The 19,640-nt window shown below is 44.0% G+C and overlaps 1 protein-coding gene across 7 annotated transcripts in view; it reads right to left on the minus strand.

The window, feature by feature from the left end:
* The window catches only part of fam53c (family with sequence similarity 53 member C), a 178,494-nt gene that overhangs the window by 66,847 nt on the left and 92,007 nt on the right, over positions 1-19,640 (minus strand). For all 7 annotated transcript variants that reach the window (XM_072511967.1, XM_072511961.1, XM_072511969.1 and 4 more), the window contains exon 4: positions 14,363-15,183. In XM_072511967.1, the coding sequence (XP_072368068.1) occupies positions 14,363-15,183 (821 nt within the window). The remainder of the gene's footprint in view (positions 1-14,362; positions 15,184-19,640) is intronic.

Below are 19,640 nucleotides of genomic sequence, written 5' to 3' on the forward strand. Positions count from 1 at the left end.
TTCCAAAGGACCAATATTTACCTTAGCCACTCTTTTTTGTCTTATATATTTGTAGAAGCTTTTACTGTCTGCTTTTATGTTCTGAGCCAGTTTACTTTCATAGTCTACCTTACTCTTCTTTATAGCTTTTTTTAGTAGCTTTCTGTTGTCCCCTAAAGACTTCCAAGTCCTCTAGTCTCCCACTAATTTTTGTCACTTTGTATGTTTTTTCCTTCAATTTGATACTCTCCCTCACCTCCTTAGATATCCACAGTCGATTTTTCCCCTTTCTACCGTCTTTCTTTTTTGTCGGTATGAACCTTTTCTGAACAATGTGAAAGATCGCTCGGAAGGTTCTCCACTGTTCCTCAACTGCTTCACCATGAAGTCTTTGCTCCCAGTCTACCTTAGCTAGTTCTTCTCTCATCCCATTGTAATCGCCTTTGTTTAAGCACAAAACACTAGTGTTTGATTTTACCTTGTCATCCTCCAACTGTATTTTAAATTCCACCATATTGTGGTCGCTCCTTCCAAGAGGATCCCGAACTATGAGATCATTAATCAATCCTGTCTCATTACACAGGACCAGATCTAGGACCGCTTGTTCCCTTGTAGGTTCCATTACATACTGTTCCAGGAAATTATCCCGGACACATTCTATAAACTCCTCCTCAAGGCTGCCTTTACCAACCTGGTTAAACCAATCGATATGCAGATTAAAATCTCCCATGATAACCGCTGTACCATTTCTACATGCATCCGTTATTTCTTTGCTTATTGCCTGCCCTACCATCCTGTTACTATTTGGTGGCCTATAGACTACTCCTATCAGTGACCTTTTCACCTTACTATTCCTGATTTCCACCCAAATTGATTCAACCTTGTCCTCCATAGCACCAATATCATCCCTTACCATTGCCCGGATGCCATCCTTAAACAACAAAGCTACACCACCGCCCTTACCATCCATTCTATCCTTTCGTATAGTTTGATACCCTTGGATATTTAGCTCCCAGTCGTGACCATCTTTTAACCATGTTTCAGTAATGGCCGCTAAATCATAGTCATTCACGATGATTTGCGCCATCAACTCATTCACCTTATTCCGTATACTATGAGCATTCAGGTAAAGTACATTTATGCTGTTTTTTATGTCTTTGTTATGAATCCTAACACCTTGATCAGTAACTTTTCGCAAATTATTTTTCCTCTTACCCTTTCTCCTAATTTTCGTCTTTGAACCCATATCTCTACATAATAACCTGTCACGTAACCTGCTGCCTTGCTCTCCATTAACCATTATACTGTCCATAGCTTTACCCTTCCCTTCCCCCTAGTGTTGTAAGACCTCTTACTGTGCCCACCCCAGTCCAACACTGGCATCTCCACATCATCATTGTTCTTCTAGATAGTAGAGGTTGTGCGTTTGGAAGAAGCTGTTGTCGAAGGAGCCTTGCTGCAGCGCATCTTCTAGATGGCACTCACTATTCTATTGTGTATCAATGGTTGTGCTGAATGTAGGAATTTCGGATATATATTGTACCATATGCATCTGGTGCAGTAATGGTAAAAAGCCTGGATTAGTGTGCGTATGTAGGGGCTCAAGTAGGGTGCTCTTTCCAAGGGCTGGTGCAGACTCGATGGGCTGAATGACCTCCTTCTGGCACTGTAAATTCTATGTGATTGCTGCAGTAATTTTTTTTTTTAAATCCCGATTTAAAAGATAGGTAGACTATCTGGCTACAGAAGGGATGACTAAAGCACCATTGAAGTCAGTCATAATTCATTCCAACCACGCACATTGTTTACCGAAATAGGGTGAATGGAATTTTGTTTATAGAAAGAAGGTTCCCTGGGGAGTAGATAATTAGAGACATTGTGTTTAGCTGTAAAAAGATAAAAAGATAATAGTTGGAGGTTAAAGCATTTCATTTTATTGTGTTATGGGCCAGGGTTTTGAGAACACCAAAGTATATAATGGAGTTCACCGGACCTACAACTGTTTATTGATTTTGGTTATGAGGAGCACAAGGGCCTGCTCTTCAGGTGTTATGCAACAGAGGCCTTAAGCACTTATAATCAAAAACAAAGTTTATTCTACGAATTCAGTTAACATTTTATAAACACCCAGTAAACATTTTATCAACTACAAACATAAATACCCCACACAGTCTTTAGTACTCTATATTTATATAACCCTTAATAATTTCCCTTTCTGTTGTTTCAACTTGATAACATCCAATTACGGACAAACTTTTTTTTTTAACCACAGAACAGTAGGTATGAATTATTTACAGAAAACAGTTATCACTTTTAAATTATCAAGTGATCTGGACACTTTTTAACATGCGGAGACACACACCCAAGATTTCTTTGTCTTTATCCATCTTCCAGAAGTCTAAAGCGAAAGTAAAACACAGAGCCACAGCTTCCAGCTCAAAACGAAAGTAAAAACTAGAGCCACAGTCCAGCTCCACCCGCACAATGACATCACTGCAGCCATTTGCGAAGACAAACAGTTCTTAAAGGGACATTCCCATGATAATTGTTAAGCATTGTCAACTGATAATTGAAAGCTATTCCAAGTAGGATATTAAAGTTATGACTGTGTTTGTAATAAAGTTTGTTTTATCTCCATTTCATATACCTATTTGTGCGTGGAGTCACTCCCAGAGCGAAGTATTCTTTCGTCAGTCTTACAAATTAAATTTAAAAATTGATGTTTCTGTCCAGTATCCTAGCAACTGCTGGGGTCTGGTTTGGGATCATAATAAAGTGGAGTGAATTTGAAGTTAATGTGTTATGGATTAGGAGGAGCATTAACAGAATAAACGGTCAAACATTTACTGTTCATTTGCCAAGAGTCCTTTTGACCATCACCCAATGATTTCCATTGGATGGAGCATGTGTAGCATTGAAATCGTTGCAGGAGATATTCCGAGGTAAATGAGAAAGAGTAGGGATTAGGAGGTAATTTGCAGCCCGACATAACCAACAGACTGTGGCACATTGAAGAACTTTAGGCTGCTAAATGCGTTGACTATATTCAGCAGAAAAGACAAAAATAAAGCTAGCTTCAGAAAGTTAAAAACTCAGTGCTATACACCCATCTACAAGACGACATCCCAAGTTTACCATGGTACAACAGTTACAGCCCAAGGGTATAATCCCTCTGAAGCGATTCCACTCTTGACACCCACTCGTGACATTCAGATTCAGATTTGTCGTTCCAGGAAGAGGGTGTTTATCATGTTCCAATAGAGAGAGGAAACTGACAGGCAGAAAATATTAACTTGCATTGGAGCAGCACACATCCTGGTACATCAGCTATGCAGAGCAACGTTGACCAGGATTGTAGATAAGTTGAACTATGTCATTTGTCAAGAGAACAAATTATGCTGGCAGAAAACAGAGACATGTTAAAAAAAGGATATTGATTGCAACTTTTCCTGATCACCTCACTTCCCAGTTCAAAACATGAAAATACAAAGAGAATTACTCAGGAGCTACTTGATATTAGAGAAACTGCAAAGGTAAAGCTAATTCATGCACCTAATCTCAAGATATCACAGCCTTGAAATCACTCCAGTGCATTTTATACTATACTGACATAATTATATTGTTATTTAATTTGGTACAAATCCATTGCAGCACACCTGAAAATGTGGCCTCCAGGACGACACCTGCAACTCGGTTCATCAACCTGATTGACCAGCTCTCAAAGCTTGTGACACAAAAGAGAATACTGTCAGTGACATTTCCCATGTACTGGAACCCCCAGCAGATTTTTCCATTCCTAACCAGGGACAGACGTCAACTGTGGAATTTCCCAGGCAGCTTGCTGGCACAATGGTTAGCACCGCTGCCTCAGCGCCAGAGACCCGGGTTAGATTCCGGCCTTGGGTGACTGTCTTTGACGTTTGCACATTCTCCGTGTCTGCGTAGGTTCGTAGGTTTCCTCCCACAATCCAAAGATGCGCAGGTTAGGGGGATTAGCCATGCTAAATTGCTCCTTAGTGTCCAAAATGTCAGATGGGGTTAGAGGATGGGGGAGTGGGCCCAGGTAGGCTGCTCTGTTGGAGGGTTGGTACAGACTCAATGGGCTGAATGGCTTCCTTCTGCACGGTAGAGATTCTATGATAAGAGACAGAGAGGGGGGGAAAGAGAGACAGAGAGGGGGGGGGAGAAGAGAGAGAGAGAGGAGGGGAAGAGAAGAGAGAGGGGGGAGAAGAGAGAGAGAGGGGGGAGAAGAGAGAGAGAGGGGGGAGAAGAGAGAGAGAGGGGGGAGAAGAGAGAGAGAGGGGGGAGAAGAGAGAGAGAGGGGGGAGAAGAGAGAGAGAGGGGGGAGAAGAGAGAGAGAGGGGGGAGAAGAGAGAGAGAGAGGGGGGAGAAGAGAGAGAGAGAGAGGGGGGGGGGGGGGGAAAGAGAGAGAGAGAAAGAGATAGAGAGAAAGAGAGAGTGTGTGTGTGTGAGAGTGGTGATCCGGACCACTGGAGACTCAAGAGTACTATTTTTAATTTGTTCCTCAGATAAAAGTGCAAATGCATATCAGAGGATTCTTCAGGGAAGAATGAAAAACAATGGTATTCATGACCAGACGTGCTGCTCAAGGGCGAATCGGTTAACTTTCTCCCTTTCTTTCTGGAGCCATACATAGGCCACAATGAAAGTAATAGACGTGCAGCATCAAGGGATTCACCGTTGCATTCACCCAAGTCCCTTCTTCCATTTTGCCCCCCCCTGCTGGCATAACTAAAATCAGCAACTTTCAGGAAGTGGCTGGAGCCAGTTAAGAGTACAAGAACACCTGAGTTCCAGTTACCCACCGCATTCACCCACTCTGCAATATGTGCAATCATGAACTTTTGTGTTTTTGAAAGGAGGGCTGAATTCTACTCAATGGAGAATCACCAGATTTAAAGCATTCACAGGGTTAAAGGCGAGGGCGACATCTTCCTAATCACTCCAGAAAAACAAGAAAACCAAAGTCTAGCATGCAACACCAAGAATCAGGCAAGCTTCCAAAACTAGTTTGTATATTTTTGGAATAATTAGCACGAGTAATTTTGTCATTAGAGCCATTACTGCAGACTGAATCAGAAGTTTTAGAACAGTGAACCTTAACCACATCAATTATGAAGGAATCTGGTTTCTCCCAAACTAAATAATACCAAGGCCCTTATCAGAGCTGAGTTACTAAACCAAGTACTGTGCAAAGCAGTTGAAGCAAATCACCTCCCACTCTCTCCCATGATGGGGAAAAGCAGATTACCTACCTCGTGGAGTCTTCGTTCTTTGGATTGGTATCCTTCAAACATTAGCTATCCTTCACATACCATGACTGTTTCTAGCCATCACCCAGGGCCCAACAGGTTTACCTTCTGATTTGCTTAGGGATTATGCGATGCTTGTTCATATTAGGCACAGACTGAAATAAACTGTTCCAGTCAGGACAGATACAATAATAATGTGGGCTTTTTTTAAGCAGATGACTGTGCTCCTAAAGTTTTTCTTTTAACGTGCCCAAATGAAACGTTAATGTATTTCCAGCTTCTTTTCCCTCTGCACCATCTTTTTGGTGTTTTTGAAAGGAACTCGTCTTTGCAAGTAAAAACTCTATGGATCAGCTCCCAAGCACCTTTCAGTTTTGTATAATTCATCTTCACCTTAGAAATTCAGCATTAAGCATTAGCTTCAATTTGAAGCTTTGCACCCCAGACACAAATTTGATTTTAGAATGTTCATAGAATCCCTACAGTGCAGATAGAGGCCATTCGGCCCATTGAGTCTGCACAACCCTCTGAATGAGAACTCCAATGAGGCCCACTCCCCGCCCGACCCCCGTAACGTCACCTAACCTCAGGGACGCTAAGGGGCAATTTAGCACAGCCAATCCATCCCACCTGCACATCTTTGGACTGTGGGAAGAAACCGGAGCACCCGGAGGAAACCCACGCAGACACTGGGAGAATGAGCAAACTTCACACAGACACCCAAGACCGGAATTGAATCGGAGTTCCTGGTGCTGTGAGGCAGCAGTGCTAACCACTGTGCCACTCTGATTTTCTATCAAGAATTAGAATTAAAAAATCAACTAAGGAAAAATATTGCTTTTAGCTTAGCTTCAGAAACAAAACTTAATTCCACCCTCACATGCAGCTACAATAACGCATTAGAAATCAATTGGTTTGAGAAGGAATGGCAAAGTTAAACAAAATTAGGTTAGGATCAGCATCCAGGAATGCAATATATTTTAAACAAGCTATATTCAAAGTTGTTTATACAATGGAACACAGCACATAACTCAGCATGTGTGACCAGTAAGGCAGGTGGCATTGTGCTCTCAACATTTACATGGACAGAAACTTTCTTCTCACGAATAGAGTTTTGAATACACCATCATGAGGCACTATGATCACATGGAGTTGACTAAACACAGCCTCTCGTACAACAAAATGGTTCAGAATGAACTCCGATTCAGAAGACCCGGGTCAGTGTTGTTTGTGGATAACCCGGTGAAGCTGATCGCTTTCACACAAATGTTGAAGGGCTGTGGTTTCAGCTCACTTGACTCCAAGCTACTGGCTTTTCGCACTGCAATTCTGGTACCTTAGATAATGTACAAGTCAACATTTATGATAATGGAAAAAAAAAGTGACGAGTAGAATAAGTTCTCTTCTAATTAAGGGAAGTGGGTGCATGAAGCAGCGAGGCACTGGCTTCCTGTTTATAACTTTTAAATATATTTGGCATTATCAGAGAAGGGTGGGTGGAAATAGCATGCAAAGAACCACTTATAAAATTAGGTTAAAAAGGAGGTTACAGAAATATTTCTAGAATTAATAATGCAGCTAAATGAGAAAACTCAACACAATCTTTAAATAAATGTACAACAACATCGATGACGGAGAACACAGTTCCTTTCAATAAGAACGCAGATGGTTCTTCCTGCCACTGCTACTCGCTATAGGTAGTTCTTGCCACTTACATACCTCCTTTGGGGGAGCACAAAGCCTCAATAATAGCACTATGATCAGACATGCAGCTATGGGTTGTCCACATACAGGCCAGGAGACAGGAGGTATTTCCATTTCCTTCTCCAAAAGCATGCCTTGCACTGGGCAAAATCGGCAGATTTTCCAGGGACAAGTCATTTTCTCAAATGAGTGAACAAAGTTGGCCTGATCCCAGGATCCTTCACCTCACGCACTGAAGTGCAGGGTGCTCCTAAGTTTGCAAGTAGGTTGCCTTTTTAATATGTATCCCCATCAGCACAATTCAAATTTGCGGTATTTAATAGTAAGGGAGATCTTGTGGCGCAGTGGTTGGCATCCCTGCCTTTAAGCCAGAAGCTCCAGGTTCGGGCTCCACCCAAAGGCTCGATGGCCAAGGCTGTAACATGGCCAAACAGGTCGCATGTCAACCTGCTAATCCTTCCAACACACACCAGTGGCAGTAGGTAACAGCAGGAGGTTCCTGGGCAGTGATGTGATGGAAGGAAAATTGGAGCTGCTATCATCACTATCCATGGCTCCAGACTACAACATGCAAGACTCCGAATGAATGACAACACTCTACCTAATTAATAATCATAAATTGTTTGTGTGATTGTCATCCATCAACCCTCTGCTCAATAACAGAGGTTACTGGTCAAGCAATGCCTTAATTTTTTCAAATTCTTTAATATCCTCACCCCCTCCCTATCTCAGAAATCTCCTCCAGCCTTACAACCTTCGGCGATACCAGCGCTCTTTCAATTGTCACCAATTCTAACCTGATCTTAATGCCAAGACCCTAAGCTCTGGAATTCCCTCCCTAAACTCTTTTAAGCCGCTCATTAAAACCTATCTCTTGACCAAACCTCTGGTTATAAAAAAGGAAAGGATGCCTTGCATTAAATACCACTTTTCAGATTCACTGGATATCTGTGTTTTACAACCAATGAAGTACTTTTTGACGTGCGATCGCCATTGTAATGCAGGAAATGCAGCTGATGATTTAATCATCATGTTCCCACAAACAGCGATGATAATGACCATTGAGGGGTCAACTGGCCTACTCGTGCTAATTCTTAATCAGATAATCTGTCTTTTGTGGTTTTGATTGAAGGATAAATATCGGCCAGGACTGTGGGAATAATTTCTCTGCTGTTCATCAAAATAGTGCCATGGGCTCTTCTACATTCACAGTCGCAAGCAGACCGGGGCCTTGGTTCAAAGTCTTGTTTGAAAGGCATCATCTCCAGCAGTACAGGACTCGCTCAATACTTCATTGGAGTGTCAGCCTTGATTTTTGTGCTTGAGCCTAGAATGGGACTGGAACCCAGGCCTTCGGAGTGCTACCAACTGATCAACAGCTGACAAATCATCTGTTCTAATACTTCCTTACGTGGCTTGATACATTTTGTTTAATAATACTCCTATGAACTGCATTGGGATGTGTTGCAAATTGGTGAGATCAATCATGAACTGCATTTTAAAATAAATAATTCATCAGCACGGTAGCCTTGTGGATAGCACAATTGCTTCACAGCTCCAGGGTCCCAGGTTCGATTCTGGCTTGGGTCACTGTCTGTGCGGAGTCTGCACATCCTCCCAGTGTGTGCGTGGGTTTCCTCCGGGTGCTCCGGTTTCCTCCCACAGTCCAAAGATGTGCGGGTTAGGTGGATTGGCCATGATCAATTGCCCTTCGTGTCCAAAATTGCCCTTGGTGTTGGGTGGGGTTGCTGGGTTATGGGGATAGGGTGGCGGTGTTGACCTTGGGTGGGGTGCTCTTTCCAAGAGCCGGTGCAGACTCGATGCAGGACCCGAGTTCAATTCTGGCCTCAAGTGACTGTGTGGGTTTGCACTTTCTTGCAGTGTCTTCATGGATTTCCTCAGAGTCCGTCCCACAGTCCAAAGATGTACAGGTTAAGCGGGGTTGTGGGTGGGTGGGGAGAGTGAGTCTGGGTAGGGTGACCAGATGGTCGATGCAGACTCGATGGGCTGAATGGTATCCTTCTGCACTGTAGGGATTCTATGGATTTTTAAAAAAGATATTTAAACTATCCAATTCTTTTTTTCCCCCAATTCTCACCGAACCTGCCCATCTTTGGGTTGTGGGGGTGAGACCCACGCAGACACAGGGGGGGGGGGGGGGAATGTGCAAACGCCACACAGACAGTGTCCCGGGGCCGGGATCGAACCTGGGTCCTCAGCGCTGTGAGGCAGCAGTGCTAACCAACACGCTACCGCGCTGCTCTCGTAAGTCGGATTGATGATGATTTAGGGAACTAAGGAGGTGATGGTCATCCCTTGCACCAGCTGTTCATGTCCTTCCCTCGATTATGTTTTTAAAAACAATAAAGTAAATTGCAGGTACTAACAGCTCTCCTATATAAATTGCCTGAACTTTCTGTCAAGTACAGAACAGTACAAGCTAAATTAAACCAGGAGCTACTACTGGGACCCAGGGGTAACTTGCTATGCAAATAAAACGTCCCATGGCAACATTTGATATAAACTCATGAAAAGTAATAGTCCAAGTCAGGACACGTTGAGTATGGTACAACAGTTCAAAGCTTTTATTAAGCACTAATCCATTAAGTAGCTCAACTACAATAAGGCTGTGGACAGGGTTGGTGGAGGAAGAGGCACAAGAGTTAGCAGTTAGGAGTCAGGCAGCATGATCTTGACTTTTGACAATTGATCCATGCCAAGTAAACCTGGATTTGGGCAAGTCAGAACAAAGACTAAGATTATTTCGCCAATCCTGGCATCACTACCAGTACCAGAAAACCAAACAGATCAGGTAGTACAGGATGTCAACCAGAACACCACAGTATCCTCGTTTCTGTAGCCATGCATCACACAAGCTATATTTGAAGACTTCTTTGTTGTTCGGAGAGCAAATTAATTGTAATTGTAATGCTAACCAACACAGGTCCTCAAGAGCTTTTGCAGAAGCTTCATGGCTTAATTTTGTGACTTAACTGTGTCAGTGTTTAAAAAAACATGTCCACACTTTGTTATGCATTAGTTGTAAAGGATTTTGTTTCCTCTTAAAAACAAGTATCAAATTGCAATTAGAGATTTATAATGCCAATCAGTGGTAATCTCCAATTATATAAATGTAGTCACTGGTGTACTTAAACATGTTGCTAGAATTGGCTTAAAGGAATGGAGCTTCTCCGTTGCAAAGATGAATGGAAGAATCTATTGTATTGGTCCAAGGCAATCGGTTTATAACATATTCGCCAGCAAACAAAACCACATGAGCATCACGTTACAGCAGCGACTGAAAGTGTAGATTCAGCTGAAGTAAACTGCTCACAATCTACACAGAAACCTCAGACTGTAATATTTTAAAATTATTGGGCTCAATTCCAAATGCGTTTCAAGTCCTTAAAACAATTCGACTTGGGCATTGTCAAAGTGCGGCAAGTTCACTTTCTAAGCAGTGGATTTTGAGATTTGTCAATGTTGTAGATCATCAGCAGCGAGTCCAGCAGCCATCCAGGAGGCACTCCTTGGAGTACACCTCCTCATCCCAACATCACTCTTCCAGCCAGTAGCCACTGCCTCCCCTCTCTCAGCTAATTTCATATTCACCTCTAAATTAAAACCGATGATACACACGGTCTTGAGCTAGTGCACAGAAGCAGCCTTTTCAGATGGAACTTTATCAAAAGCTTTCTGATATTCACAGCTTCCCAGCATCCACTTGGCACTTCCTGCACACAATGGAAAGAAGGCAGAATAGAGAAGGTGCAAGTCTGTACAATATGGGAACGGATGAAGAGATGGAAAGGACAAGAAATGAAAACACAATGAAAAGGCAGAGAGAGTATGGCTACTCCAGGCTGTATACTATCATGCCTGTGAGTAACATCATGGAAGATCAACTTGTAGAGTTTGAAAATCAACAAGTACTTTAGACAGGGTAGTGAGATTCAGCTTGTTACCACCTTTTCTATTACACAGCTAAAAATTAACACCAGCCCTTGGTCAAAATTAATAATGGAGAGATAGGAGATGCACTGTTGAATCCATTTTACTTTCCTTCTCCTTTACTTTCCCAATTTAGATGCACAGGAAGCATTGTTTGAAGGCTGTTTACAAATTGTATAATGTTTAATGTTGTCTGTTTGATGACATAGAATCTATAATGTTTAAAACCTCTAGAATCCAAGAGGATTAGAAGTTATCATGGGGCCTGACGACACTGAAGTTTGGTTTTGACTTTTACGTTACATTTATATCAGGGAGATGCACACTCGAAACAGACTCAGGTTAGCAAAACCTTTGAGGCCTTCTACCGGGGACTGTACACCTCAGAACCCCCCACCAGGGGACTCGGAGATGAAACAGTTCCTCGATGGACTGGACATGCCAGTCGTGGGGGACGACAAGAAACGGAGCCTGGAAGCACTACTAGAACTGGAAGAGATCATGGAGAGTATTAGCTCCATGCAGGCAGAGAGGCGCCGGGACCAAACCTGTTCCCGGCAGACTGCTACAAAGGATTTGTGACAGCACTGGCCCCGCACCGCACCTGCGGGAGATGTTCACAGACTCGCTGGCTAGGGGCACACTGCCACCTACGCTAGCACAAGCCTCAATCTCGCTAATACCTAAGAAAGACAAAGACCCAACAGAGTACGGTTCATACAGACCCATCTCACTACTAAACGTAGACGCCAAAATATGGGCCAAGATCCTAGCCAAAAGGCTGGAGAACTGCGTACCAGAGGTGGTCACAGAGGATCAAACAGGCTATATCAAAGGTAAACAGCGAACTCGACCATCAGGTGCCTGTTGAACACGAACCTGACCCCATCCGGGGAGAGGACACCCGAGGTTATCGTCTCCCTGGATAGAAAATTCCTTCAACAGGGTCGAGTGGAAGTACCCGTTTTGGAGCGGTTCGGGCTCGGAACAGGATTCACCTCCTGGGTGAAGCTCCTGGACAACGTTCCTATGGCAAGCGTTTGGACTAATACCACCAACTCCCTGTACATAGAACATACAGTGCAGAAGGAGGCCATTTGGCCCATCGAGTCTGCACCGACCCACTTAAGCCCTCACTTCCACCCTATCCCCGTAACCCAATAACCCCTCCTAACCTTTATGGACACGAAGGGCAATTTAGCATGGCCAATCCACCTAACCTGCACGTCTTTGGACTGTGGGAGGAAATGGAGCACCCGGAGGAAACCCACAGACACGGGGAGAACGTGCAGACTCCGCACACACAGTGACCCAGCGGGGAATTGAACCTGGGACACTGGCGCTGTGATGCCACAGTGCTATCCACTTGTGCTACCATGGTGCCAGTACTTCCACCTGCACAGGGGCACCAGGCAGGGATGCCTGCTGTCCCAGCTGTTGTTCGTCCTAGCGATTAAGCCACTAGCGATCGCTCTCAGAACAGCAAAGAATTGGAGGGGGATCCAAAGAGGAGGCAGTGAGCGCAGTCTCACTCCAAAGTAGGATCCAAAGAAGGTCCTACAGAAAACAAAGTCCAGGAGGGGGCTAGCCCTCCCAAGTCTACAGTACTATCACTGGCCAGCGACAGCAGAAAGAGTGATGGGACGGATAAAGAAGCCAGAAGCCGAGCGGGTGCGCACGGAGGAGGCCTCCTGCAGGGCCGTTCTCCACAGTTGCACTCCCATCCGCATCCAAAAACACCCCAGCAGTCCAGTGGTGGTCGCCGCCCTCCAGACCTGGAACCAACTACGGCCAAAATTCGGCCTAACTGAAATGTTCGACAAAGCCCCCATCTGTAACAATCATAGATTCATGCCAGCACTCACGGACGCCATCTTAAAAGGTGGAGACAGGATGGGGGGGGGGGGGGGGCACTGACAGTCAGAGACCTATACACCGATGGCAGGGTCACAACACTGGACGAACTGACGGAGAGATTCCAACTAGCGAAGGGTAATAATCTTGGATACCTGCAGCTTAAAAATTCCAACGGAAGGAGACAAGGACGTACCCGTGACCACCGCGACGGACGCTATTAGACAAACCCCTGGACGCAGACATTCTAGGCAGAGGGAACTTTAGTGGCATGTACGAACGACTGATTGAGAGGGCCGACACTGTACTGGACACAACAAAGAAGAAATGGGAGAAAGATTTGGGGTTCGAAATAGGGTGGGGACTCTGGGGCAAAGCACTGCATAGGGTCAACTCCACCTCCATGTGCACAAGACTCAGCCTAACGCAACTAAAAGTGGTACATGGAGCCCACTTAACAAGAACCCGAATGAGTAAGTTCTTCCCAGAGGTGGAGGACAGATGTGAACTGTACCAAGGAGGCCCAGCCAACCACTCCCACATGTTCTGGTCTTGTCCCAGACTTGCTGGGTACTGGACAGCCTTCTTCGAGGCAATGTCCAAAGTGGTGGGGATGAGGGTGGAGCCCTGCCCAAAAGTCTGGGTACCAGACTAGCCAGATCTCTTCATGGGGAAGAGGGTGGACGCACTTGCCTTTGCCTCCCTAATCACCCGCCATAGAATCCTGTTCAGCTGGCGATCAGCAGCACCACCTAAAGCTGCAGACTGGCTGTCCGACCTATTGTAATTTCTCCAAATGGAGAAAATCAAATTGGTCATCCAAGGGTCGGAAGATGGCTTCATCAAAACATAGGAGACACTCACCTGACTGTTCCAGGACCTGTTTGCGGCCAACAAACAAACAAACAAACAAGTAAGTAGCTAAGACATAAGAGAGGGGGCTGAGGGGAGGGGTGGAAGCAAGAGGGAGTAGCCAAACTCAGCCGGAAAAAACGCAAAGTAGCAGAGAAGAAGGGTGTGGGGAGAAGAGAAGGGGGAAGGGAAAGGGGTGGAGGGAGGGAGGACGAGGAGAGGAGAACAATAGAGGGAAGCCAGAAAGGAGAAAGAGGAGGGAACACAAACTGGGGGGGGGGGGAAAGAGCGCTGGAAAAGACAACGACCACAACAAGCACAGCAAGGCGAAAGAACGAACGGGACGAAGAAACGGCCAATGGCCAATGCGGAGGCAAATGGACAAAAGTAAAAAAACGACCAAGAGAGGCAAATGGCATCAGAGGCACCACCCAGGCCCCTTCCACCCGGTTTTGTAAAAAATAAAAAGGGGGGGGGGGGGAGAAAAGAGAGAAAGACACCCTTTTCTGCTATGTGTTTTTTTTACCTCCTTCGTTTTTTGTGTATATATTTGTAAGTATATCATGTCTAAAACTCAATGAAAACATTTTTAAAAAAATGTTTATATCAGGGTAGGAGAAAAGTTTTCATTTGTTAAATTTCTCTAATCCAGGCCTGAACCCAGATCCTTAACATAGTAGAATATACTCACATGTGTGTTGGTTTCTATGGATTAACAGATCAATTGGTTCCTACTCACTAGCACATACCTGGTTCATTTTGAAGAAGTCCAAGGTAGGCCTTGTCCATCGGACATCCTCATCATGCCTCCGTTTTATACCACACTTGCGTTCGTTTAAGTCGCAGGGCTGGGAATGACTCCGCAACAGGCCCTGCTGCCGTCGGTTCATCTCTGGAGTGGAGGAGGGTGTGCTTTTAGCAGAAAGCAGACATCTTGCTGCCTCCTGAATGTGCACAGGAGAGAGTGAGAAGCGCCTTTGAGGAATGAACGTGCACTGCTCGGGCAAAATGCATTGCACGCCCAAAAAAGTTCTCTCGCCGATATCTGTGGAATGGTTGTTTGGCGACAGCATCCACGGCAATGGAGATTCAGGAGATGTTGTGAGACTGGAAAACGTGAAACTGCTGGTGTTCGAGTATTGGCCTGAGTTGGGAAGTTGCTGGAGGCCAAGGGTGGTGGGGCGCTGGGTTGAGTTACCGAGCTGTGCACCTGCATTGCCACCACTGTTGCAGCGCCGTTTGACAGGAGTCCAGACCTTGGAGCCTACAGGCTTCCAGAGAGACCTGCAGCGTGACAAATCTTCTGGCACAGAGAGTGATCGACAGTGTCTCTTAGTCGGTGGATCTGGCAGTGAGGCAAAACTGTCGGAGAACTTCAAGTCACTTAAATTCCCCACCGACGTGCTAGTAATGTGACCCATCCATCTACTTGCTGCCTGACCTGTCCACAAGGATTTGTTCTGGCTGGAGGAGTTGATGCTACTTAGGTTGTAACTTGCAAGTGAAGGGAACCCCATATTCACTGGTAATTCAGAATTTGAAGTGTCAAAAACATTCCACTTCCTTTCCTCTGCAAAGGGGCAACGAAAAAGACATTCAGTAACACAAATATAGCATTAAAGCATCAACAAAGCATTTCAGCACAGAAAATAGGCATAGCATCAATAAAGAATAACCAAGTCTAAACATATTACAATCAAACATCCATACTGCTAGGCAAAGGTCACTGGACAGCAATTGGGAGCAGAAGCCCAAGCTAAATTTTCCTTTTCCCAACACGCTGACCAACCATTGCATCTCAACTATTGTCCCATAAGCTCACAGCTTGGAGTAGGAAGAGAATCTGGAGCCACCCTGTTTGACTTACCATATACAACCTAGATAAGAATGGCTGAGGGGACATTTCAAATCTCCTTTTGACTATCACCCTCCTTCCTCTCGTAAAGCTGATTTTCCCAGGCTGCCAAGCAAAGATAGACTTGGAGAAGGTTAAAATAGCACTAATAAATTGTGCCGAGAACATTTCTGCAGCAATTTTCAGAGGGATGCGTAGGTATATTTTGTAGCTTATGAGGAAATTAATATGGAAACACTTTGCAGTGGAGTCATGCAGCAATCGACAATGAAACTGAAATGATGAGCTTATGCAGAAGAGAATCAGTGGGTTTGTGAATTTGGCCAGCACGTTAACTTTGATAACCAAGTAAATGGTAGAAAACGGGTATCATGGCTGGCAGTGGATGGCATCACCTGGAGAAGTGGTCACTTGCAGGAGGCCAGTGATAGAGCTCAAGAACACTAAGCACCCTTTCTATGTTGGGAGTTTTTTGTAGAGTTTGGGGGACTTGACTTTCAATCCATGCAATTGCAAAGTTCTCTTTATCCTGGACCAGTTTATCTATGGAGGTAGTGCATTAAAGCCAGCTGGTGTCCCGGGTTAAATTCTCTTGGACTATGGCTGGCACCTTTCAACCCAAATCTGCTCATTTCAGGGTACCCTTCTGTGCTGACTGCCCTTGCTGCCCTGACTAGCCACCTTGTTCTTCGGTGTTGAGGGAGCATGCATGATTGTTCACATGATGAGTGTTCACGCTTCAGGATACTATACAAGTCAGGCAGGGGCCTGGGCCTTGACAGGAATGGCAGCCAGTGAGGTGAATGCATCAAGGTCTATGGACTAGTAAAAATGGTACATAGCCAAGCCTCCATGGAACTGGGCATCTGTAGTGAACCAAGAATAAAAATACCAGACCTAAAGGCATCTTTGATTGAACAGGGAACAAACCAACTGCAAACTGGACCAACGGCCACCCTAGTGGCACGGTGCCACGGAAAGTGATCTTCAAATTGACTCCACTCTTTTTCCAGATCCACTCTTTTTCCAGAAGCCGCAACCACTGTGTGCAGCCACATAACAGATTGGCGAGTTAAGCATTTTGGTGTTTCTCTTAAAATTGTTCACTATTCTGGCAGCCTGGCCGTGGCATCTTGTATAGGGATGGCTGGGAGAGCATGGTAACAGAATCGACAAAAGAAAAGCAGTAAGCATTTATGAACAATCCACAGCATCACATGGAGTATACGCCTACCCATGGAACTTTGGGGTGAACAAATTTGGCTGTATTGCAGAAATAGGTTTATGGTATCCTAGCTGATTTGAAAGCGCAAAAGCAATTTTACGTATTTATGGCAAGAGGAGGACAAAATTAGAGAATTATTTCATTGTTTGTAGATATTGAAAGGAAACAAACTACAAACCACAGGTTGTGTGACACAATATCTGCTTTCTGCATTCTGTGCTGTGTCATTTGTGCAGGAACCTCAGCTGATATGCAGGATGCCCACGAATGGCCTGTCCCCACTACAGCAGTGTCTTACAACACTGCTATCTAAAAATAACATTCACTCCAAACTATTCTTGTCCTTTAACTTACAAAGTGAAACGGGTTATAATGCATCAAACTGCTTGCTCCCACCCAGGCAATTTGTCTCTTAAGCAGAGGATAAACTTTTAAGCTAGGATTTCTTCTCCTGATAGTCAACCATAGAGTTTCACTGGAAACTGGATTCATGTGGGCATCTGACAAAAGACAGGATTTGACTCTTGTGAAGCCAATACGCTTCATATGAAGGCTGATCACTTGGGTGAGGTACTGGAGGGTGCTCACAGCCTGTGTAACTATATCCCAGCAAGTTGTCAGTGGCTTCAAGAGAGGAGAGAAGAAAGCCAGAAAAGATTGTTTTTTTTTTGAATAAAGACATTTGGACCTGCAGGTAGCTAATCCTCATTTAGTCCCTTTGACAACAACCATTTAGTGATGAATTGGTCAATAAATATCAGCTAATCTCAACACACCCAAATTGGAAGTGTGCCAATGCCAAATATAATCATGAAAGTGGAGGTTGATTGTCATTAATGGTATGGGAAAGTACTTACTGCCGCCATCTTATGTTTCAAAGCTTTCAATGACATCGGACATTCTCATGAATGAAAGAATGCAGTATCACCTTATTGAGTCATCCCCACACCCAGTGTTTTTAATGCTATGTTATTAGCAACCAGTCTATTGAAATCCAATTGCTCTTGCATTACAAAATTTGGAAAATCAATTAACATGTACTAAAAGTCAAGTACAGTAAGCGTTGTGTTATCTGCCACTTTATCAACCAAAATTTCTGACTAACAGGAATTTCTGATATTCCAGAATACAAATGATCACTTTACCGACAAGAACAATTAAATGTTTATCCAGAAATTGTATCTGTATATAGCGAATCATTTTACAGGTTATGTTGTCATATACTGATGAAAATTAGAAGTAGAAAGAATTCTGTTTGTTACTACCAGAGTACATGCATATTAGTTCATGCTACACATATTACACTGTATTCCATTGGTAAACTCTGTTAACCAATATTATTAACTGGCACTACCCAATCCCCGTGTTTGCCGGTTAATGAAGATTTTACTCTCATCGATTTGGATCAGCTCGTCATTCTCTTTTCTGTACACGAGCCATTGGGACTCGAGCATATAAACGCAGTTAATGTTTCACTGCAGTATGAAGGGGTGTTTCATTACTGAAGGTGCCATTTTTTGAATCATATCTCAATTGAGTCCTTGTCAGTCTGTTCTGCTGATTCCGAAGATGGAGGATCCTATAGCAGTACTGAAAATAGAGTAAAGATTTTTTTCCTGCTTCCTGGTGAATATTCCTCCCTCGATCAACAGCTCTGGCTATTCACCTTCATTAATGCTAACTGAAATTAAGAGTAATTATATCTAAACTATGAAAGTTGTGAGAGAGAAAAGAAGCATTATACCAATTCAAATTGACTTGATGGCATCAGTGGGCAAATGCTTCAATGATGCAGGGGCATACAAAGCAGGTGTTCTGGGTTCCATTTTTGCTCAAATGTTTGGGTGGTACAATTGAATACAACACATCTTAGCCAAGGGAAAAGTGGGAATTAAAGTTCACACAAGGCAACCAACAACAGGCAAGGTTAGTATTGAAAAATGCTTTTTGACGGACGAGACCATCCCCACCTAACCTTTCCTGGACCAGCATTGCAGAGCTTTACTCTGCATCTAACCTGCTCTTCTGCAATGCCTTGATACTGGATGCATATGCTATTCAATTCTATAGGGCTGATCTTGCTTTAGCACAAAAATGTATCAAAAATAAATAAAGTGGCCATTATTTAGGTGTTGCATACCTCTCATGTTCTTCAGGTTGCTGGGACAAAACTTCAACTGGTCTTTCCTGTTGCCCAAATTTAATTCATTTTTCCAATTAAGGGGCAATTTAGCATGGCAATCCACTTACCCTGCACATCTTTGGGTTGTGGGGGCAAAACCCACACAAACACGGGGAGAATGTGCAAACTCCACACGGACAGTGACCCAGAGCCGATTTCGAACCTGGAACCTCGGCGCCATGAGGCAGCAGTGTTAACCACTGGGCCACCGTGCTGCCCTCCCAAATAGAATTTTGCTCGAGTGTCGCAATTCAGGAATCATAAACTGCAAGTGATACATGCTGGCAGGATGTTGATTGCAGTGGAAAACACACCGCTATTTCTTTGAAAGATTAGCAAATATCCACATATTATCAAATTTGTTTTTAACACTAGAACTCATAACTCCTCTCAAGCGCAGAGATCATCTTGTTTTTTTAAACAACATCATCAGATCCAGTTCTCCAAGTTCACTTTGAACAAACGGCATCAAAGTTAGAGACAGCAGTGAAATGATAAACTCTAACATCGTAAAACGACTGTGAACTTTGCAGCTGAATATCTGGAATTTTATATAGTTGCCAGTGGAAATCAGAAACAGAATCAATGCTTGGCTCTGGATTCTTTGGTCACCTTTTTGGTAATTGCAGGATTTGACAAATTATTTTTATTTATGTTCAACTTCATAAGGACTCCAGCTGAGATGCTGTAGGTTTCACTTGTGGTGTGCACTTCACCGATTGTCTGGTGTGTTTTTTCCCCTTCTGTGGGCAAGAGCACTCATCT

This window comes from Scyliorhinus torazame, chromosome 7 (assembly GCF_047496885.1).
Source record: "Scyliorhinus torazame isolate Kashiwa2021f chromosome 7, sScyTor2.1, whole genome shotgun sequence".
NCBI lineage: Eukaryota > Metazoa > Chordata > Chondrichthyes > Carcharhiniformes > Scyliorhinidae > Scyliorhinus > Scyliorhinus torazame.